Source organism: Battus philenor, unplaced genomic scaffold (genome assembly GCF_028537555.1).
Source record: "Battus philenor isolate CCGP_79_NKW_IND1 unplaced genomic scaffold, ilBatPhil1.0.hap1 SCAF_29, whole genome shotgun sequence".
NCBI lineage: Eukaryota > Metazoa > Arthropoda > Insecta > Lepidoptera > Papilionidae > Battus > Battus philenor.
The window spans coordinates 1,234,170-1,259,644 of NW_027181692.1; the positions used below are offsets into that span (position 1 = coordinate 1,234,170).

General features: G+C 33.7%; 1 protein-coding gene across 1 annotated transcript in view; it reads right to left on the minus strand.

Moving 5' to 3' along the window:
* LOC137926333 (1-phosphatidylinositol 4,5-bisphosphate phosphodiesterase epsilon-1-like) overlaps positions 1 to 25,475 on the minus strand; it is a 124,112-nt gene that overhangs the window by 91,602 nt on the left and 7,035 nt on the right. Inside the window, exon 2 of the mRNA XM_068769936.1 lies at positions 17,644 to 17,802. Within this exon, the coding sequence (XP_068626037.1) occupies positions 17,644 to 17,721 (78 nt within the window). The 5' untranslated portion in view covers positions 17,722 to 17,802. The remainder of the gene's footprint in view (positions 1 to 17,643; positions 17,803 to 25,475) is intronic.

Genomic DNA, 25,475 nt, shown 5'->3' on the forward strand with positions numbered 1-25,475 from the left:
ATGTATATTAGTTTTTAAATATTAATGTTCATTTATAGTTGCCAAAATTTACGCTTCTTGTTACAATAAATATGTTATTGTTAAAAAGCATATTGTGATTGGATATTTTGTAAAAGCGTAATATTAGTTTTATTAAATCAATCAACATCTGTATATTGATGTATAATTTTATAAAGTTGCTAATTACAGTACCCGGCGATAAATATTGCACATCGACATTTGGAAAGAGACAATCTGCTAATTTCGGCTTGGTAGAGCACTGTCTCTGTCCCACCCTACCTGTATGACGTTTTGTCAGTCGTCGTATGACAGAGAAAACGCTCTACAAAGCCGAAATTAGCCGATTGTCTCTTTCTAAAGGTCGATATCACCGGGTAATGTATTTATAAATGCTAAATTATACTATTTTAATGCAATAACTTCAATGATAAACTTATAAATACTTTATATTGAACCAAAGGTTGAAGATACCTTATCGCTTCCGCTTATCAATGTGGGTAAAGCGTTAGGGATTTACATGAATACGCTAGTTAGTGGTGCAGACTTTTTTTGTCGTATACAAACGTTTGCGACGAGAGATGAGTTTTGACAATAGTCGATTTAAAAAGAACACAAAAGGAAAAGACGGGCCACCCACCTGACGCGAGTTTTTTGTCAAATAAAAATGAGAAAATATTCTGTATGAACTGTAACATAGCTAACAGCTAAAGATGTGCTATTCCAGAGTTCCCCAAACTTTTTTATGTCGTAGACCCCTTGACGTGTTTTTCCGTGTTGGGTAGACCCCCTACTTACCTGATATTGATTTCCTCTAAATTTCTAACTGTAGTGAAGTTTAGTGTATGTTCAAAATGTATTGCGACCATAAAGCGAATACTAACATCCTACAACTTACACAATTTTATAAACATATATAATAATTTTTTACTTCATAGGTACTTTTATAAATAATGTAAATGTTTAGGTATTATAAGATAGTAAGATGTAAGTAAATATGTACTATTAGTGTATGTGTTGAGATCCACTATCATGGACACCCATTTTCATTTCACAGACCCCCAAATTTTTTTTTCGCTGGCGTAGACCCCTTGCAGGTTGTCATAGACCCCTAGGGGTCGATATAGACCACTTTGGGAATCACTGTGCTATTCACACATTTTGGTTTCATAAAATTATTAAATATTTTATGGGCTACTGTAACAAAAGCATTATTAAAATATACTCTCATGTAATGTATAAATTATTTCATAATAAACTCAAGTTCATTTAACATAATCAGGTAAAATAACCTGTCATAGTGTGAAGGATTATTTAGCGATAATAAATCTGGGAATTGAATTGATTTACTACTGTATTAAATGCATTTTATTGAGAATTTCTTCCTTTTAGCCGATGAATGCCAACTGTCAGATATAGACCAAACATCGCCACGATAACTCTTGAACTGCTGACCATCAGCGATATCCTCAACTTATCCCGAACCCAACTGCTATCTGTTGCTGAAGCTACTCCAGATGAGCAATTCTTTGATCTACGTCGGTGATCTTTTCTCTTCTACGGATCTCCTCTTCTCTCATCTCGCATCGAAACTTCGAGCGTAGCTCTCTCCATTGCTCTCTGGATGACCTCGAGCGTTTCTTTGTGGTATATTTTTTATGGCCCCCGCTATTGGAGGCCTCTCGTACCCCTAATTTGTTGGGATCAAGGTCTTTGTTTACAAATAAGTTTTTCAAATTTTTATCTTTATTCTTCACTCACTTTCATTCTTCTAAATTTCTTTTGTTTTTACCTTCTTTCCTTCACAATATCTTTCATTTTGTTCTTTTTTAATTCCTTCTTGCTTTTGTCGCCTTCCTTCCATCATCTTATTACTCTTACGTGGCTAGGTACATTTCTTTTATTATTTACTTTATTACTTATCCTATTTTTATATCACAGTTTTCTTTTTTTTGGGTTTGACTTTTTTAATACAATACTACTTTTTTATAATTTTATTTTTAAACGGTTTTATTTAGTTCGACCCGTACGGAATTTATTTGGATCAAAATTAGAAATTGAAATTTAAGCACCTTCCCGTTGTCAGATTGATCTGAAATTTGGTACACACATTTAATTTAGATGACAATACAATATAATAAAATCAATAACATTATAAATCTAAGATGGCCGCCGATACAAAATGGCGGATTACGTATTTTTCCTTGACCCCCTCAATATGGGTATCAAATGAAAGGACTACACTAGTAAAACACGATGATTATGTCAAAATTTAAAATTCAAAATGGACGCCGTTCCAATATGGCGGACTAGGTACATGATTTTCCACAACCACCACAATATGGGTATCAAAAAACCGTTTAACTTAAAAGTTTTTTAAATGTATTTATTAGTTTATTTTTCCTATTATTAATTGACTAGTTATTTGTGCAGTTTATTTTATACCTACTTATCTCTTTGTGGTAATGGGGACCTAGGTTCATCGACATTCTACCTATCATCACCTGAGAACCTTTCAGCTTGGAACTGCCATCGGTTTCACGAGCGATCTACCACCGCCTATTGCCACAGACGAGCAACTCCCAAGAAATTGCCATGAGCTAATTCTAGTGATATAACATAGAACGATACCGCACAGTACAACGTAAGCATTATTTGACTGCAGTCATTATTTAGTGGAATGTTATTTACGTGCACCCTTATACAGAATGTCCTCCACTGTGGCGTGCAGATCGCGCGCCACTCAAACACCAAGCTCTTACCCACGTGACCGTCAATCGCATCGCGGCGGCGGCGGCAGTGAAACAGATAAATGACAGATGGCGCCACAGCGCTCATTATAAGGGCTAGCGGAGGTGCGGCCAACACCAGAAGAAGCAACTGAAGATCAAGAAGCAACTGAAGATCAAGAAGCAACTGAAGATCAAGAAGCAACTGAAGATCAAGAGGCAACCGACGAACAAGAAGCAACCGACGAACAAGAAGCAACCGACGAACAAGAAGCTACCGAAGAACAAGAAGCTACCGAAGAACAAGAAGCTACCGAAGAACAAGAAGCTACAGTACTACGACCATTCCTACACCCACAATTCATATGTTAGTGATATATTGATATATTCTCGTGCTCTCTCGTATCTTTAAAAAAACAACTTCGTTCGAAATTATTGAGTACATACAATGCAATTTAAACCATAATATAAATATATAAACTATAGTCTTTGATCCCTGTTTAGTAATGTTTTTATTCTTATTTGTTTTTCATTGTTTGACTATAAATCATTATATGTTCTCAGTGAGATAGTTATAAGGTAACAACTGTAACTAATTTTATATTTCTAGGCATTTAAGTTTGTACTTTCTTACTGTCTTTTGTTACCGTCTATCTCCAATAAAGTAAATAAATAAATAAATGAAGGAGTGACTGGAACGTAATTTGTGATGAAGTTATCAAGACATCGATCATTGAAAAGATGGTTAAGGTTTTTAATAACACCTTGTTCAATAACGAAGAATGGTCCTTTCAGCAAGACTTGGAGTCAGGTCATAAATGTATATCCTCATAATCTTGATAAAAAACCAGCGTTTCGGACATCATCAGAGCTGATGACTAGCTGTCGTCTAGTCCTGATCTTAATTCACTAGATTATTATCAGTTTAAGTAAGGCTTGCTCTAAACTATGTGATAATTTTGAGTTGCCCTAAAAAGGCTGTATTGTAGCCAATGAAGACCACTTCAAATAAACTTTATATATAATAATAGTAATACATGTTACTTATATAAAAAATGTTGTTTATTGTAACAATATTTATGAGCTTTTTAAACTAACATATCGCATACATAAGCATCAATGTATTGTAGTGTAACAATAATATCGTCACATTATACATTGCGCGTCGCTGTACTAAAATTTAATATAACTTTTGCGGAAACGTATCAAGTTATCTGATGAGATTGTTGTTTGTTTGTATAACTTTTCAGTAGTTTTACAACTAGCAATCTGTTGTTTAAAATAATATTTAGATTATTTTAGATAGTATAGTTAATCATGTGTATTACTGTATTTAGTGCATTGTGAAAGCTACCACGAAAATCCGTCTGAGTTTATTGTGTGCTATTCTTCTATCTTCTTTTTTGTTTCGTTAAAACTCTATCATGTCTACACATGCATACTCTGCATAACATCATATCCATCTTCCATCGTTCTCAAAGTTTTTCATTCTTTTCCAAACATTTCTATCAAACACCGCTTTCTTTTCATCACCTTCCATCCATAGTTGTACAATTTTATATTATTTTTATTATTTCAATTTATTGCTGTGACCCCGGGGTCTTATTCAGCTTCTTCGGAACTGAGTTCACGGAGCAGAAGGGTCTGTAAAAATAAAACAGAAGCCGGATAGACGCGTTCCAGTTGTATGACGTTCGTAGTAAACCGCTCTACCCGAGTAGAGCTGTGTAGTGTTGATGTTGTGTGTGACTTGGGACGGCAGCGTGGACCACAGGCGAGACAAGGATTTATTTGTTTACTTACTCTCTATCGCTTATTTTCATTCTTGTTTCTTGTAGTTCTATATATATATATATATATATATATATATATATATATATATATATATATATATATATATATATATATATATATATATATATATACTCTCATCGCTTTATTGTTTTTATATTTCTTTGCTCTTCTCATATTAGGGTGTGTTTAAAGCTGTTATGGCTTGAAGGGGATGGCCAATAAAGGCGTGTTGTATTTGTTTCTGTTTAATATAAAATTGTGCTGCCTGGCATTGTTCCTATTGCGTATGTAAATGTAAATAATGTTTTGAGTTTATTCGCGTGTTTTTATATCACTTGTACAACTCCTATCATGAGTGAGCAGGGCTATGATTGTCATAATAATTTTTGTACAATTTCGCATTTAATATTATTATAATTCGTTTAAAAATTTCTTGATTTATATTTACTTTTTTTACATAGTTCGCGACTTTGAGACACGGTGTTTTCAGTTGAAATAAGGTTTGTCGTCACAGCGTAGCCATATAAAACAAAGGGAACGAAAAATATTGTATTGAAATTAGTTTCATTAAATCTTTATACATCCACTACCTTACTTTAAGAATACTTTAAAAATATATTAATTCACTTTCTTTGTTAATGGTTATTCAGAACCCGTCGTTCACTCTCATTTTTGATTTTGTCCATTTTTAGTCAACGCTATCGTAGTGGACACTAAAATGGGGCGTTGTTTAATATTCGCTTCATGTTCTATTTTCGAAATATTTTTTTTTTCGATATATTGTTTTTAAACTGGCCAGTTATAAAACAAATATTAACATAAAGGTTTATATAACAATAATGACAAACATGATAAATATAAAAAAATAAATTAATATATCCTTCATTGGTGTGAATGTACGTATATATAATAAAGTTATGTCTTATATCTTCTCTTTATGTTTTAAATCTAAAATTAAAGTATATTAATTTAATTGCGTTGAACTTAATTCTTTGACAAAAATTAAATTGTGTTTCTGTCCGTCTTTTAGACCAGCTCTAACAGGCGGCATCTTGCTGCCTATATTTTACAAATGATCGATACAAAAGCACATAGCAAGCCTTGAATAAAGATATATAAAATGAATTGTCGTCTTTTGTATACACCTATCTCCCGATTTACACGGTACTTGTTTTACACGTTTTCGCTTTTACACGGTTTTCCAAATAAGTTTTTTTTTTTGTTTTTATCGCACTCTACTAAATGCTACTGTGATTGAACACGTGTGCTGTGTACACATTTCACGGGGAATCCCCGAGCTTATGTACTGACTTGCTGCAGGTTACTATGTCTGTATTTCTTCGAATAAAATTAAAGTTTTATCTCCGGAGTATTTGAGTGAAAGTTTCACAGTTTCAGAAAGATTTAATTTTTCATATTCGTAAATTACAAGTGAGTGCATAATTTAGATTATTGTAAATTAACGGCTGTGATTAAAATAATATTCAGATGGAATTAATGCAGGAAAATTCGGAGAGAAATAATGGCTGGGAAGTGATGATATTTTAACTTATCAATGCATTTTGTTTTTATTTCTGTGTACACCTAAAACTATGGAATAAAATCACAACTTTTAAATAGCAAAATTATGCATTTTCTGCAAGCTTTTCGATTTACACGGTTTTGACTTGAAAATTTTTAATTTTCGATTTACACGTTTTTCTCAGGAACGTATCTACCGTGTAAATCGGGGGATAGGTGTATATATCATATTAGTCATTGCAGTTTAAATCAACAGATGCCAATAATAGATATTTGGGTAAACCAAAGGTTAGTACATTCAACCAAAACAGAACTCGGATATAACAAAGGAATTTTGATTTTTCATAACTGTGAATTTAGTGTAAATATCCAATTAGTTTTAACTAAATCGTTTATATTGACTTCTGTTGCAAAGTCCATAAAGAATTTTTTTATTTCTCTATTTTGTCAATGACCTCCTTTATTGATCTCTTATTCATCACCATCTTAGTAGGTACAGGTACATCTTCCATCACAATTTCTTTCATACTTTTATCATTCTCTTCTTCCATACATCAACTCTCTTTTTTAAACCACTTTCTTAGTATTACTGTAACAGCTTTCCCTGGTTTTAATTTATTCGGTATTATTGTCATTTAATATATCATATCAATTTATTATTTACATTTTTATCTATAGATATATAATAAATCATATATTATATCCACTGGGTAGATCGATGACAAAAAGTCTAGAATAATAGATAGATGTGGGCAGTATAAGACAGTTAAACATAGAGGTTTTTTGGGGAGGCCTTGTAAAGAAAGTTAATACACAAAGATACATGAGATATATAATACCTTTACTTAGTTTTATATTTTAATATAAGAGTATATTAATAAATATGGGTGGACAAGGGCGGCTTAACCTATAGTGCAGGGCGTGCAATGAACACGGGCGACGCGGCGCTCCCTGTGACAGCTAAGAGCATCGTCATTGACCATTATAGTAACACCATACTGTAAGCTATACCTACTTATAAAATAGCTTGTTGGAATATGAAAAAACTTTCTTGTTACGATCTGTATTCTGGTTGTTGCACTTGTTGTTAGCCTTTTGGGGCACTTACAACTTCGTCGATCTCAGGGCTCGCGGGTCTTCGACCCTAATAAAAAATAATCCGCCTACTGGTTCATACTAGTCGCCACCTCACGGCGTCACCTCACCTTCGGTGCGCTGCGAGAGACTTGGTGTATTGCTGCTGCTGCTTTTCTCCTTCGATGGTGGTGATGGAGTCCGCGTCGGCGTCGGTGTTCTTCTTGATGTCTTCGTTCTTCTTGCAACTACCTCCTGGTAGTTGCTATTCGGTGCGCCCTCTTGTTTGGGCGTGTCTTGTCACCTTGTGCGTGACTTTCTTGGTGGTGGCCCCCCTTGGTCTTTTTGGGGGGCATCTTTTGATGCCTTTCGGGGTCGGAGCGCCCTCGTCCGGAACTGCGTGTCGTGGCCTACGCTTTGTTGTCGATGTTTCTTGTTACGACGGCAAAGTTAATAGTTATAGCCGCGGGAGGTCAGGACTAGAGGGCGCCAGGGTTTCACTGCACACGGGCGCTACACGAGCTAGAGCCGCCCCTGTATGTGGAACTTAGTTTTAAAAACTTACTTACGGGGTTGATATAATAATGCACGTGTGATGAATCTCATAGATAAGGCCATTTTATATGTAATATATAAAATTCTCGTGTCACGGTGTTCGAACTTGAACTCCTCTGAAACGGCTTGACCGATTTTTACCAAATTTTATATGCGTATTCAGTAGGTATAAGAATCGGCTACTATCTATTTTCTATACCCCTAAGTGATAAAGGTTGTTCACACTTAAAATTTTTTTTTAATTTTTTTAACGAAATTTTTTGTTTTTATTTTTTTATGATACAGCATACAAGAATACATACATCCATAAATTTTCACTCCTCTACGATCAACCCTTATTTTTAAATTGAAAATTAAAAATATTTTTTTTGCAAAACAACGTTTGCGGGATCAGCTAGTAATTTATAATATTTCGTAATACGTAATCAAATATGTATCTAAAAATTATGCAAAAAGGTGTCAAAAATACAGAAATCATATTGATAGCATATATATAAATGTATAAAGTATGTGTGTATGTAAATATAAAATTATTTATATATATTTACTTTAATTAATCTTTATAACTCTTTAAAGTTTATTAAATAATTGGTGAAAGCATTACTGTGTATTTATATCAGATGCTGATTTAATATCGGTGTGTGAATTTCAATAATAATTTATTGTAAATAAATTATAAATGTTATTGCGGATATTGCGCAGAGCGACCATACGTGAAGTCTATCCCTGTGTTCCGCAAATAAAGAGCCTGTGCCGAGGGTGTATATGCGGAACCCCACCTGCATCCCACGCCCCGATATCTGCCCCACTAGTGCGCAAGCCCTCTTTCTAGGACATGGTACTTCATAACATAGTGTGGTACAGTTTAACAAGTTAGGTAGGCAATGTTAGAGACAACACCTAGCGAGCCGGAGCACAAAAATTAAAACGCTTGGATGAAAGATAGACACAGTTTATTTTAAAAGTCATCCGCCTACAACTTCAGATACACCAACGCCGTAATAAATTATTTGTCATGCGAATTAAATAATTTTTACATAAAACATTCACCACTCATTTGTACATATTAAAAATTGATTCAAAATTGGTATAAGATAGTCAATCATTCCATATTCCATTAAAACACTAAAGATTTAATACAAATTCACAAACAACAACACATATGTCACTTGACGCCGTTCGCCATTATTATATTTCATAATATTTTTCGGCGCGAGACGCGGTTTTGACAGCCGCCTACAAATCATACGCCGCGCGTCCTTAGTTTTTGCGCATGCGTAGACCGATGGATTGACAGATAAGCGAAAGCATTTTGACAACTGTGATTATTTCGCTACAATAGTATAATTAGTATATAATAATTAGTTGTAGTGTAAATTTTAGTTGTTGTAATATTCTTGCGTGTAAAGTCAATAAACGTATTTGTTTATTTCATTGTCTTGCGTGTTTCTTTTCAGAGGTAACACTGCACATCACGCTACAGTCTAAATGTCAACGTGAAAAGCGCTTCTATGGAACGTGAACGCAGCCGTAATAAATATAATGACGAAAAAAGCCTTGTCACAATGTATAATTAAAAAAATACATTTAAAAAACTTTTAAGTTAAACGGTTTTTTAATGCCCATATTGTGGAAAAATATCTACCTAGTCCGCCATATTGGAACGGCGTCCATCTTGAATTTTAAATTTTGATATAATCATCGTGTTTTACTAGTGTAGCCCTTTCATTTGATACTCATATTGAGGGGGTTAAGGAAAAATACGTAATCCGCCATTTTGTATCGGCGGCCATCTTATATTGACTTTATTATATTGTATTGTCATCTAAATTAAATGTGTGTACCAAATTTCAGATCAATCTGACAACGGGAAGGTGCTTAAATTTTAATTTCTAATTTTGATCCAAATAAACAAATTCCGTACCGGTCGAACTAAATAAAACCGTTTAAAAATTGTTAAATTTCATTTTTAAAAACTTTTACAAACATATCTACATTTCGAAACAGTGGTAGCTTACTCTCAAGATAAAGACGGTTCAAAAGTGATAATGTAGCATTTGTTTTTTATATCTTTTTCCACGTAAATATATATATACATATATTTATATATATATATGTATATGTTTATAAATACATTTGTGTATGTGTGAATAGTAAATGTATGTGCCAAACACAGAGCACTAATCGGTGTAACATAACTCCTAAATATGCCACGTGGAGGGGTGAAACACGTGTTAAGTGATTTAACGGTGGTGGTTGTGTAATTCGCATTGTTTGCCGCACGCGCATTTATCAGCGAGCTGGCGGGCGGTGCACTTTGTTGCATGACTACCGCTGCATGTGCGGAAGTGGCTAAATATTGGTCCTTTTCTTACTTAATGTATGTGTTTGTATCTCCTTCACGTCTCTCATCTACATCCAAAGGTTGTCTGGTAGAGATCGCTTCAAGCGATAAAACCGCCTCTGGTACCTATATATAAATTGTTTTTGTTTAGTTAATATCTATGGTGTACAATAAAGTGTAAATAAAAAAATAAAAAAATTGTATTTAAATTTAAATTATCATTGTATCGATAGTTTGGTTGGTACATCACTAGACGTGTAAAGAAGTCGATAAATCGCCTCCTCTCCCCAATCATTCAGCGCTAATGATGCTAAAAGCGCAATTACCCCGAAGTTAAGAAGATAATTATACTGAAAATCGAAACCAAGGTTTTAGGTTTTTTTTTAGCTAGTGATGTGTACAAATCGATAATATATCGAGTTGCATGAAAAATAATATAGGGTGTTTGGTTACAAGTGTACAAATTTTAATGTAGTGAATGTATAGCTCATTTTGCTGTCAAATAACGTACGGTACACCCTGTATAAAAACCAAATGTTGAAGAAATAATAAATAATGTAACAAAGTTGGGATTACAATATATTAAAATCTAAGTTATAGCAGTGGTAGCTTAGCGGTAGAGGCCTGAGATTTGCGATCAAATGTCTCAGGTTCAATTCCCGGGAGACAATCTTATATAATTCACATTTTGTACATTATATACGATTGCTACTGATCACAGAAAAGTTTTCAGACGATAGACAGTCAGGGGCGGCATAACCTATAGTGCAGGGTGAATGAATGAAATGCAATGCACACGGGCGCCCTGAGACAGCTAAGAGCATCATCTTGGAATCTATCGCGGTTCGTCGCTTAGTTTCGCAACAGAGATGTGCTACAGGCATAAAAACAATGAGTGTTATTCTGCCGTCATAAGAAGGAAGGCCGTAACTAATACCATACTGTAAGCTGTACCTACTTATAAAATAGCTTGTTGGAATACGAAAAAAACTTTCTTGTTACGACGGCAAAGTTAATAGTTATAGCCGCGGGGGGTCAGGACTAGGGGGCGCATGGGTTTTATTGTACACGGGCGCTACACAAGCTATAGCCGCCCCTGTGTCATCTGCGTACTATAATACCATACTGTGATCGCCAGTCCTCCTGGAAAGCGTGGTGATTATAGTATATCCCCCCATAGATATCCTTGGGAAAGGCCTATGCTACGCAGTGGTAGTTTTGACAGAATTTTACCAAATTTCAACGTTCATGTTAAAAGCATCGTTTATTGATCTGTAGGAGTGGTCGTAGTACTGTAGCTTCTTGTTCTTCTGTAGCTTCTTGATCTTCGGTAGCTTCTTGTCCTTCGGTAGCTTCTTGTCCTCCGGTAGCTTCTTGTCCTCCGGTTGCTTCTTGTCCTTCGGTAGCTTCTTGTCCTTCGGTAGCTTCTTGTTCTTCGGTATCCTCTTGTCCTTCGGTAGCTTCTTGTCCTTCGGTATCCTCTTGTCCTTCGGTATCCTCTTGTACTTCGGTATCCTCTTGTCCTTCGGTAGCTTCTTGTCCTTCGGTAGCTTCTTGTTCTTCGGTATCCTCTTGTCCTTCGGTAGCTTCTTGTCCTTCGGTATCCTCTTGTCCTTCGGTATCCTCTTGTACTTCGGTATCCTCTTGTCCTTCGGTAGCTTTTTGTTCTTCGGTAGCTTCTTGTTAATGTTGACCGCACCTCCGCTAGCAGTTATAATGAGCGCGGAGACTCTCAACAGCGCGATGCAAACTTTTGTTGCGTCTACTGTGGCGCCATCTGTCATCTATCCGTTTCATTGCCGCCGCCGCCGCGATGCGATCGACGGTCACGTGGGTAAGAGCTCGTTGCTAGGCAACGCGTGTTTGAATGGCGCGCGATATATAATTTGGTAACCTTACTCTTCTGTCGCTCCGGGTTCTTTGGTAAATAAAATTATACTTTTCGATATCGATAAAGAAACTTTTATTAGTTACATCACTATCGTGTTTGCTTAGTGATGCCACGTAGCCTTGCTTTAACACGACAAGGGACGCGATAAACACGCCAAGGGACCAATTATCGACACAATAGATGAGTGAGGAGACATTTTGTCGACGTCTGCTTCACCGTGACGGCAAACAAATTTCTTTTTAAAATGGAATTGTGTTTTCATTTAAAAAAATTCTCTTATATACATGTGCATATGTTTAATCTAGCTAATAATATATGCTTTTGCAAGACGGGTGGTATTTTTAAATGTAACAGATTTGAAGTTATATATCAGGGGTATTATATTAATTATATATAATACAGGCTTATTGATAGATACGAGTTATTTTTCGAAAGTTGAATTTTTTTGCGATTGAATACGCATTTATACACGTAAAGGAATGTTAATTTTTTTACAAAAATCATTATTATATTATTTATATTTTATAAGAGGCTTTTTAATAGCACAGCCAAATATCATTGGCGAATATAAAGCTCAACGAATCCGCTGGCTTGGTCACTTGGAGCGAATGGGATCGGATCGGAGCGTGAAGGTAGCGTACCTGGAAAAACCGAGGGGTCGAAGACCAGTGGGTAGACCCAGGTATCGCTGGATCGATCGCGTTGAGGCAGACTTGCGCGAATTGAATGTCAACCAATGGCAGACGATGGCGCAAGATAGAGGAAAGTGGAAGTCTCTCGTTTCGGAGGCCAAGACTGAGCCAGCGGTCAGTAAGTATAAAATATATTGAAGTTAGATATATGCACACGTATATGACAGCACTCCTAACAATACTTAAGACGCCGGTTAGTTAATTACGATCGGTGTTTGTATTTCGCTAATGTTGTGATGCAATAATAATAATTGTGTACACCAGTAATTGGTTTCGATTTCCCAGCAGATGACGTGGGTTATATGAATTTAAATATTGAAATAATTCGACAATCAATCGGATCAAAAATAATCGTTCAAAGAGCCGAATGTGGAAACTCTATTGTTTAATAAACGGATCTAGGCATGGCTAAAATATTCCCTACCAGTTTTAAGAGACTAAAAGGATATCGATTTCGCGGATATTGAGGATGGGGAACTTCATCGTTCAATCAATGCAAACCCGAGAGGGGCAGTAATACAAAGTGGTTTCGTGTTGCTGCAGTACATCCCCGGGATGTGTCTTGGCACAGTACTGGTACTTGCCCTCCGAACAACATGGATGACCGACGGGGGGGAAGGGGGATTATTGGGTAGGAATCCCACATAACCCAATCCCTATAGGGGAGGTGAATGTACCCAAAAAAAGTGGGACAGAAAAAGTAGACCAGTATCTGACTGTACTTGATACCAGTCCGATTAAGCCCCGTGTATCTTGAACATTATCCAGTGATGAGTTGAACTCTGGAGCTTTTAAGAGTAGAGTAACCAGTTTTCTTTTGGATGGGCGTGTACCACCTTCATCTTCATTTACACTTTCCATCAGGTGAGATGAAAGAAAAACGCCTATTACATTCCAACTACTCGTATATAAAAAAACTACCTGACTCAATGGTTTTCTTGAGTATTACTTTTAGAAACTTCAGGGGAACCCCCATCTCTTAACACAGGCGACGACTTGACTTCTTTATTTTTATTAATTTCATAACAATCTCCCTTATTGTATTATGGAGCAGCGCCGTCGATATTAAACTAAAAGCTAGAGATTCCCTGGAAGTGGTTTTAAAATAAATTGATATTGTGACAGTTTTCTTTTCGTACATTTATGATAACATATAATATTATTTATGCGCCATACGGACTTAGCGTTTGATGTTTTAAATTCCGCGAACTCATAATAGTAGGTTGTTCGGAAATTAATTATGTTTTTTCCTAACAGAGATTTCACAGCTAACTTCACACTCAAGTCGCATTGTCATTATATGTGTTGGCAGCTGATATATTTAATGGAATCAGGCGTTACCTTGCGGAAGGCCATCCTAAGTAAGAAAAGGACCAATATTTAGCCACTTCCGCACATTCACTCTGACTCTGTGTTTGGCACTAATCGGTGTAACATAATAACTCCTGAAGATGCCCCGTGGAGGGGTGAAACACCTGTTGAGTGATTTAACGGTGGCAGTTGTGTAATTCGCATTGTTTGCCGCATACGCATTTATCAGCGGGCTGACGGGCGGTGCACTTTGTTGCACGACTACCACTATTTATTATTAACCTTCGAGGCTTGATACTTGTAACAGCTCCTAAAAGATACCGGACTTTCTATTTCGTGCGACAAAGATAACGCTCTACGAAGCTGAAATTAGCCGATTGTCTCTTTCCAAAGATCGATGTGCAATATTTATAAGCGGGTCCTGTACATCTTTAACCATTTTTATTTTTTATATACAAAGAGACTACATTATCCAGTGTAAATATTTCGTGATGGAATAATTTTCATTCATCAGTATAGATGAGTGAAAGCCTCCGTTGCGATAAGAGTGTCCATGCGTTTATGAAAAACGGGAAAGTGTTTTTTATTTACTTTTATTTTTAAATTATTTTCATATGCGGCAAACAATGCGAATTACACAACTACCACTGCTAAATCACTCAAAATGTGTTGGCTGGCGGTGCACTTTGTTGCACGACTATCACTGCATGTGCAGAAGTGGCTAAATATTGGTCTTTTTCTTACAGAAATCAATGGTTAAAATGTAAAAAGAGTTTTCAAAATTCAGATTACTAAATGTAAAAATTAATTATTCTTTATTATCTCTTCACCAAACATGAACAAGTAGCTCAGCGGTAGGGGTCTCCTGCGATAGTAGGTCGTGGGTTCGATTATTGGTAAACAATGGGACATAATTCACACTTTGTGCATTAATTATATTATTGCCACTTATATCAAGTTTCCACAGCATGGGCAGTAGTGTGATCTGCGTACCATAATATTACGGTGAACGCCAAACCACCTGCCAAACGTGGAGATGCAATTTTATATTATCCTTAAGATAATATAAATTTTGCACATCTTTTTTTAAATTTCCTTGACTAATTCTAACAATCATTTTAAAAGCCTCTGTAGTGCGTGGTGGTGGTATAGTGTCCACATGTGGACGTTATGTGTCCGAAATGTAGATAACAATAAAACCACCGATATTAATTTTATTGTCTATGCTATCTAATGAATCATTTAAATATATTTCCAATATTAATTATTTTTAAAATTATCCTGAATATGTCCTGATTATTACATCATATAATATGGTCAACCTAGCCGGGGGTTAAATTTGATTGATCGATTTTGTAAATAACTGATTACCCGACTTCCGTTTGTGTTCTTTTTTTTAAATTCTCCGCGATAATATTCTTTATTCAAAATTTTCGCTTTCTAGATATGTTACTGGCATGTCAACGACATGAAAAAGGTTCGTGTAGTCAGTCCGAGAGCAACCACTGGAACTCAACTCAATCTTTTTAAATGAAATTTAACAATTAATTTATATTCTATGTTTAACAGACATCAGCGTCCGCTTTGTGCCGTGACTCTGTGTTTGGCATTAATCGGTGAAACATAACCCCTGAAGATGCCCCGTGGAGGGGTGAAACACGTGTTGAGTAATTTAGCGGCGGCGGTTGTGTAATTCGCATTGTTTGCCGCATACGCATTTATCAGCGGGCTGGCGGGCGGTGCACTTTGTTGCACGACTACCACTGCATGTGCGGAATTGGCTAAATATTGGTCCTTTTCTTACTTAGGATGGACTTCCGCAAGGTAACGCCTGATTCCATTAAATACTTCTCTCAATTGTTGCGACGCCCATAACACACTGGATGACCAGCTTGTCAGGAATGTTTTAAATCATATCTATCTAGCATAAATATGAGAACTGTGGCTTGCGATAGGTCTTGGGTTCGATTTCAGAGATAAAATTTTATATAATTCGTACTTTCTCGAAGATGGGCAGCAACGTGCTTTGTACAGTACCACACTGCTGCTACTATAGTATATACCCTCATACACACACACACGCACACACATATATATATATATATATATATATATATATATATATATATATATATATATATATATATATATATATATATATATATATATATATATACGGTTCAGGCAGTTCTCCTTTTTAATTTATTAGCTTGCGTATTGCAGATTTGCGTGCCCTGAGTCCGTAGAAGCTGTAAAAGCCAGAACAGCTAACAGCCTCCAGTACCAATCTAATATATGTTAGCTATACCCTTATAAATGCTAGTGTGAGATCTATACTTGCAGTTGACGACGACGACGCGAAAACGTTCTAAATTGAATCTTTTTGTTCGAAGTTTAAATTTAAAAAAAGAATTAAAATTTACGTAATCTATTAAGCGCCGGGAACGTTTAAATTTGAGTGAAGAACAATTATTTCAAGTCATTTCCGGATAGACTCTTGACCTCAGAGGGAACAAGGCCATGACGACCTATTTCCGGTTTTGAGTGCTCTCCGTCTGGAACCAGTTACTCAGTATCATACGCTTGCATTTAAACATAGAATATAATTTATTTACTTAATAAAATGTCAATGAATATAAGTGCTGAATACATAAGTCATTATCTGTCAGTAAATATTAGGTACACATTATTAAAATCAAAGGTTTCTGGAACAGAAATAACGTCTTGATGTAAAAATTGTTGTTTGTACAATTACTTAGTCGCTTCTATCACATTTAATTTAATATTCTATATTGTACACGCTAGAAAACATATAGTTTAATAATATTAAACAAAAGAGTACAATGGGAGGTATTATCACACGACGTAATCTCTTACAGACAACTATAGTATGTGTATATATATATATATATATATATATATATACATAGATAAGATTTATTTATTTATTTATTTAATATTCTTACTTTATTGTAAACGTTAAGAAACATTTAATAAGTTTTACAATAATATACAAAAAGTACAATGGGCGGTCTTATCACACAAGGCAATCTCTTACAGACAACCATAGTAAGGAAAAGATAAAAGTACTTATAAAGGGTAGTTAACGTGTACAAAAAAATACATATTGACAAACAAATGAACATAAATATACATAAACATACATAGACATACATACATATGTATATACCATATATACTTATAATGAAAAAGGTTTAATACATATTATAAATATAATACAATAATAAATAAAAACATCTGACTGACTTCGATCAGTATTGGTTCGATCGCTTTACCTCAGAAAGAAGCAAGAAGAAAAAGAAATGAACTAAGAGTATATATTATGTGTATATATATATATAAAACTTTTATGTCAATGTTTAGAGATAGAATAACGCACACAAATGTTCAAATGGTGCCTCGCTGGCTACGGTTTTGTTTTTAGTTTCGGAGAAAAGCTTCTATATATATACAAGATGCTCTGTGCCATTCGATGATCTTCGGTGCACCTTCATATCACTGGATCTCATATTGGAAACTGTTGACCAACTATACCATGTGCACATACCAGAAGGCAAATCATAGTATTCTACAGCTTATCTATCACTGCTCGCAACTGGTAATATCACATCCTGTATATTCATCTCTTTCCAACATCAAATCATAGTGTTCTCCCTCGCACAACGGACAATAGAGTTTACAAAACTTATATCACACTATAACATCACCACTTACCTCGTTAAATCTTTTTATAAGGGTTCTGACTGTACTTCTTGCTTGAGGTGTGTGTGTCGGCGGCGCCCTTCTTATCATCTGCCTCTCACTGACAGCGCCAAGTACACCTTCTCCGCCAAGATCCAGTGTTACCTGACGAAGGTAGTCGATTGGAGCCACCTGGAGATCAAAAAAAATAATATCCTTAAAAATATATCAAAAATTTTGGTATATACACGATAATTACAAGAAAAAAAAATTGTAAAACCGATATGATATTTATCATTTTATAAAAGTTAACATATCCCTCATGTATCTATATGTATATATAATTCATTTTAATTAAATATTCTTTTTTTTACACGCTAGGGTATATTTGAATAGTTTATTATTAATAAACAAAAAAGTACAATGGGCGGTCTTATCACACGAGGCAATCTCTTACAGACAACCATAGTATGGAAACAGTAGAAGTACACCTATCCCCCGATTTACACGGTAAATATGTTACTGAAAAAAAAAACGTGTAAATCGAAAATTAAAAATTTACAAGTCAAAACCGTGTAAATCGAAAAGCTTGCAGAAAATGCATAATTTTGCTTTTTAACAGTAGTGATTTTTTTCAATATTTTAGGTGTACACAGAAATAAAAATAAAATGCATTGACTAGTTAAAATATTTAATATTTTATGGAAATACTGTTTTTTTTTATTTAACTACAATACGTTAAATAAAAGAGCAAAAAATAAAACCAAAGGTGTTTTATTATCCTTTATCACTGTCAGAACTTACTCTCATTCTTTATTCGGAACCGAAGGTTCGAATTCACTTTCATCACTCGAAGTTATTTGTGCCGATTCGATGTATGAAGCAGAAATATTTACATTATGAGAGATGGTAATAAAATCGGTTATTAACAATTGCTTCGATTTTTTTTTGAAAACTGTTTAAAAGCGAAAACTTGTAAAACAAGTACCGTGTAAATCGGGGGATAGGTGCATAAATAAAAGGTAGTTAACATGTACGAAACATACATATATACAAACATATCTAAATATTTTTAAAGTATATATACTTATAATAAATACGGTATAAAACATTAATATTATACAATAATAAATAAAAACATCAAACTGATTTGCATCGCACTTGCTTCAGAAAGAAGAAAGAAACAGAGAAAGAAAAAGAATTAAATAACAGATAAATATATAGGTCTAGTAAATATTTATTTACTATTTTCTTAAAAATATGTAGTGATACCACGTCTTATGTTCAGCGGTAAATCATTCTGCAATCAAAACATTAGGGGGATCGGAAAGTAATGTTGCTTTCTTAAGTTAAATTCACACGACTTCATTTTTAACGAGTTTTATTTATAATCAACAATGTAACCTTCGATATCAACAACCTTTCGCCGTCTAGTATACAAAATCAATGCCGGAGCGGTGACAAATCAATCAGTTTTTCTGTAAAATATGTCGACATAAACGACATTATTTTCTGGTCATCCTTATGGCATTTAATATTGTAAATGTTTTAACATTATCAATGAATTCATGGCATGTAATGGTAAATAGATTCTATATTTATTTATAGTTATAATTATTTTAATCTGTGTTAATACGTACTAAATAAGTATGTTAATATGGTATTTATTTTTAAATGTACTCTTTAGTGACATAGGTAATTTAGTTTCTTAAAAATTTGCATAACAAATAGATGTGATAGAATATACTGGTCTGTTTTAAACGGTTTTATTTAGTTCGACCCGTACGAAATTTATTTGAATCAAAATTAGAAATTGAAATTTAAGCACCTTTCCGTAATCACATTGATCTGAAATTTGGTACACACATTTAATTTAGATGACAAAACAATATAATAAAATCAATAACATTATAAAACTAAGATGGCCGCCGATACAAAATGGCGGATTACATATTTTTCTTAACCCCCTCAATATGGGTATCAAATGAAAGGGCTACACTAGTAAAACACGGTGATTATGTCAAAAATTAAAATTCAAGGTGGACGCCGTTCCAATATGGCGGACTAGGTACATATTTTTCCACAACCACCACAATATGAGTATAAAAAAACCGTTTAACTTAAAAGTTTTTTTAAATGTATTTATTATTTATTTTAATATATAACACCCTGTAACCATGTTTCTAGTAAATAAATTTTATTACATTTATGTGTTTTTAGTTAATCGAAATATGTGAACTTGATTTGTGGACTCCTTACTGGATCGATATTATAATGTATGTATCGAACATTGTTAAATTATATTTATAAAGAGCAACAGTTGAGTTTCTGTCCGTCTGTTATACAAGCGTCAGCCGACGGCAGCTTGCTGCTTATAATGTTACAAATAATCGACGATTCAAAAGCGCATGTGCAGTATCCGGCGAAAAATATTGCACATCGACCATTAGAAAGAGACAATCAGCTAATTTCAGCTTCGTAGAGCATTATCTCTGTCGCACGAAATACAACGACTGACAAAACGTCAAATAGGTAGTGTGGGACAAAGATAGTGCTTTACGAAGTCGAAATTAGCCTATTGTCTCTTCTCTTTGTCACGTAAACATAATATGAACATGTTTTTTTTTAAATTTTATATTTCCTTTAACTAAAGCCACTACTTATAAAAAAATTTGTGTAATTTGTAAAAGAATTAAAATAAATATCAAAAGAAACAAATAATACTTTGTTGTAACAGCTCCTAATAGATACCGAACTGTCTGTATTTCGTGCGACAGAGATAACGCTCTACGAAGCCGAAATTAGCCGATCGTCTCTTTCCAAAGGTCGATGTGCAATATTTATCGCCGTGTTCTGTGAATGCCTTTTCGACTAAAGATATTCTGAATTTGAAATCTTTTCTTCTGTTTACAATACACTCCCGTGTGATGTGTATATTATATTGCTTTTTTATTTATTTTTTCATTGCAATATTACATAAATATGTAAATAAACAAACAATTACATTTAGTGCGATTTCGAATGTTTCCAATTAAAACTTGAAGGTGAACACTAATTGTCAGCATACAGTTTTGATGCCAAATTATACGGAGAATGCGGTTTATTAATTAAAAATAAATATCTTTAATTACCAAAAAAAAGTTGAATTTTTCAATGTAACCTTTTTTGTGAGTCAAAATGATATACTTTATTTAATTGTATTATCAAGTGTCAAATTGTGGAAAATTATTGAACACACAGACATAATATAAAACAATACTATATAGAAACGGTAATTAGAATATTTCTTTATTTGGAATGGTATTCAAATTTATGTTTTAATTTTTATATTTCTCGTACATTCGGTACACTGGAACAATATTTTCAATAAAATTTTCACTGACTTTCATATTTCTATTTTTATCTTTAATTCACTTCACATTATTCTTTACACATCTTTCATCTATTTACAATATTCTTTTCCATTCTTTTCTATGCTTTACTTCCATTTCTTACATCTTACTTCGTTTCAACCTCCGAGCACAACTTTTACATATTATTATTTTTAATTTTAATTTCACTTCAGATATGCAATTTCAAGATTGAAATCGAAGAAACTCAATCATATCTGCATTCTATAACATAGCCAACAAAACAATTTCCCTTTGTCAGCCGTATAAAAGAAAACATAAAACTAAACAAAGGCTCTCGCGCCAAACGTCACGAGGTCGGGTCACAAAGGTAACATAGAAATGTTAAAAAAAATGTACGGGGTTTATGTTGACGTTTGAAGTTTAAAGGTTTCACACGTGTTGTTACCGCCGCGGTTGAAACGCGACGAAAACGCAACGATTGACGCAGCGAATTTTCTCTTTCGCCCCAAAAGTCGATTAATTAAAATAAATTAGTAGATAAATTTAATTGTACATAGTAAATATATGACATAAATAAATTTTAGAAAAAGTTTTTATATAAATTGTGTAAGTTTTATACAGGTGATTAATTATGGGTTTAAAAATCATTAAAGTTCACCGCTGTATATATATATATATATATATATATATATATATATATATATATATATATATATATATATATACATATATATATATACAGCTCATTTGTAGACAATTAATGTTTGGTACATAGTACACAAAAATCAATGGAATTAGAAACAATAAAGAACGTAATAATAGCATAGTAAAACCTTCTGTTAAAATTCGTATAACAAAATATTAAAATTAGTCCTTGTGTACTATCTTCACTGAAACTGGCGCTTGTAGGTCGTGGGTTCAATTCCCGAGACAGTTCTTAATATAATTCATATTTTGTGCATTAATTATATGAGATTGCCACTGCTCGCAAATAAGTTACCAGAGAATGGTCAGCAGTGTCCTCTGCGTACCATAATACCACACCGCGATCGCCAACACGCCTGCTTAGCGTGGCGATTATGGTAAATTACCACATATTATTACCCCAATTATCAGGTCTAAAAAGACGATCAACAACAATATATATATATTTATAGCAGAGTGATTAATAATGGGAGTTAAAAGCTTTTAAAAACTCCTTTAAAGATTTCACAAATACTCAATATCCTATTTCGGAAAAAGACAAAGTTCAAAAACATAAAAATTGAAATGTTAACACTTTATTAGTTAATTGTATACTAGTGATCAGACTGCCCGTCACCATCACTAGCACTACCACTGTTAAGTCCCCGTTCTACTTCTCCACGTACACCACCACCATTTCTGCCACCGATTCTACCACCATATCTACCACCATGTTAAACTAATTATAACTAACTGAACTATGTATTTATTGTGGCCTAAAAGATAAAATTATACATTGTGTAAATTTGAAAACTAACTCAGTATGTAACACTTTCAAATGTAATTTTAAGTAAGAAACGGACCAATATTTAGCCACTTGCAGTGTGAGTCGCTTATGCAGTGGTAGTCGTGCAACAAAATGCACCGCCCGCCAGCCCGCTGATAAATGCGCAAGCGGCAAACAACGCGAATCACACAACCGTCACTGTCAAATCACTTAACACGTGTTTCACCTCTCCACGGAGCATCCTCAGGAGCTATGTCACACCGATTATTATTACTCTGTGTTTGGCACTAATCGGTTGTTGCGCGACTACCACTGCATATGCGGAAGTGGCTAAATATTGGTCTTTTCTTACTTAAAAATACTTATCAGTTTCACTAATCAATTACATGAGTTTTTTTTTTAATTAACACAATGAAAGACATTAGTAACAATGTCATTGTATTATTATAATTGGTTTTAATACGCTGTATTTTTGTTTAATTACTCCATAACACGCAAAGCTAATTTATGACGCATAAATAATGTTTGAATATAGTCTGTGGTTTTGAAAAGAGAATCTAATTTTTTTTATCTTTAAATTAAAACGTTTTTGAGTTATTTATTATTTAGATAAATAAAAAAATAACTGCTGCTGTTCTGTCATTATATCAGCTGATAGATGTCCAATGCAAGGTGACCATATATGTATGAAAATAAATATATTGTATGTCCACAGAGAAATTTGCGATTTTTACAAACAATTCGACATGTATAATATTTTATATGTATATATTTTTTATCAAACGACCCTATCGAGATAGCAAATCTATTTACACTTTTACAGATGGATCACAGATAATGTTATCTTTCCTTTGGTTATTGCACTTTAAATATAAGATAGCACATCTCCGGAATGATGTGTTCGCCTCCAGGCTTATTTATATATATATATATATATATATATATATATATTTATATAAATATATATATATAAATATATATATGTGTATTAAATATACAATATTATATTAATTTTTAAAATAGATATATACAAACTGGTGATAAATTAAGTACGATTTTAAAAAGACATATAACTCACTGTAAGTTTAAAAAAAGAATATTTGAATTTGATTTAAAAATACAAATGTTTAAATTCGTATTCTAGAATTGAATTTGAAACACAAAAGATGTATAGATCAGTGATTCCCAAAGTGGTCTATATCGACCCCTAGGGGTCTATGACAACCTGCAAGGGGTCTACGTCAGCGAAAAAAAATTTGGGGGTCCACGAAATGAAAATGGGGGTTCACGATAGTGGATCTCAACACATACGCCGATAGTACCTATTTACTTACATCATAATATCTTATAATATCAAAACATTTACATTATTTATAAAAGTACCTATGAAGAAAAAAAGAAACAGACTGGACATCATTAGCCGAGGAGATTTAAGATTAACATTTACAAAATTGACGCCAAATGTTGATAATTTATTATTAAAGCATCAGGTTCATCCTTCTCACTAAAATATTAACTTATTGCTTATTTTATTTTTACTACAGTTAGAAATTTACAAGAAATCAATATCAGGTAAGTAGGGGGTCTACCCAACACGGAAAAACATGGCAAGGGGTCTACGACACCAAAAAGTTTGGGGAACTCTGATATAGATTATATTACAACAAATTTGCGTCAGTCTGGACTTTTATATCACAAGCGTGATATATTATACGTTTATGCATGAGGTATTCTATGTAGATATATAATACACCCATCCCCCGATTTACACAGTCCTTGTTTTACACGTTTTCACTTTTTCACGGTTTTCCAAAAAAGTTTTTTTTTTTTGTATTTGTCGCACTCTACTAAATGCTACTGTGATTGAACACGTGTGCTGTGTACACATCTCACGGGGAATCCCGAGCTTATGTGCTGACTTGCTGCACACGCACACTGTGTCTGTATTTCTTCGCATAAAATTAAAGTTTTATCTACGGAAAATTGTATTTGAGTGAAAGTTTCACAGTTTCAGAAAGATTGGATTTTCCATATTCGTAAATTACAAGTTAATTACTGTATAGGATAATAAAACACCTTTGGTTTTATTTTTTGTTCTTCTGTTTAATATATTGTAATTAAATAAAAAAACAATGTTTCCGTAATATATTAAATATTTTAACTTGTCAATGCATTTTATTTTTATTTCTGTGTACATCTAAAAATATTGAAAAAAATCACAACTGTTAGATAGCAGAATTATGCATTTTCTGCAAGCTTTTCGATTTACACGGTTTTGACTAGAAAATTTTTAATTTTCGATTCACGTTTTTCACAGGAACGTATTTACCGTGTAAATTATGGGATAGGTGTAGATAGTAGTGTAAATATAGTATGGAAAACCGTTTTAAAATTCGTATTAAAATGTAGACCTTTTACAGCTAGAAGTTACTAATATGTTATGTTTTTTTTTAATGACCCCCGCTATTGGGGGCTTCTCATGCCCCTAAGTTTTTGGGATCAGGGACTTTATAATTTTTATTTTCAGTCTTTTCTTTATTTATCACTCTCTTTCACGCGCCACAATATCTTTCATTCTTTACTTTTGTCCTTCACAATATCTTTCGTTTTGCTCTTTTATACCTTCTTTCTTTCCTCGCCTTTCTTCCATCATCTTCTTACTCTAAGGTGGCTAGGTACATTTTATTTATTTTTATTCTTTAATTTTATATTTATTTTCTATTTCTTATTATTAGTTAACAATTTATTTTGTGCAGAGTTTATTAAGTACCAAATTCAATACAGTTTTATTTCTTTCAACCGTATCATTCGCCACCCCAGCATGTTATGTTATAATAGAAAAGAAATATATTAATGTAACATATTTCAGTGATCACTATACTGAATGAAAAGTTATAGATGTAAAAGCCTTCAAGTTGTGAAATACCTTATTTACCAATCAAACCTTATTTGCCAATGTATCGCACACCCTATCTAAAACAGTAGATAATGAAAATAATAAAAAACGTAATAATATTTTATCAGGAAAAAGCATTTTATAA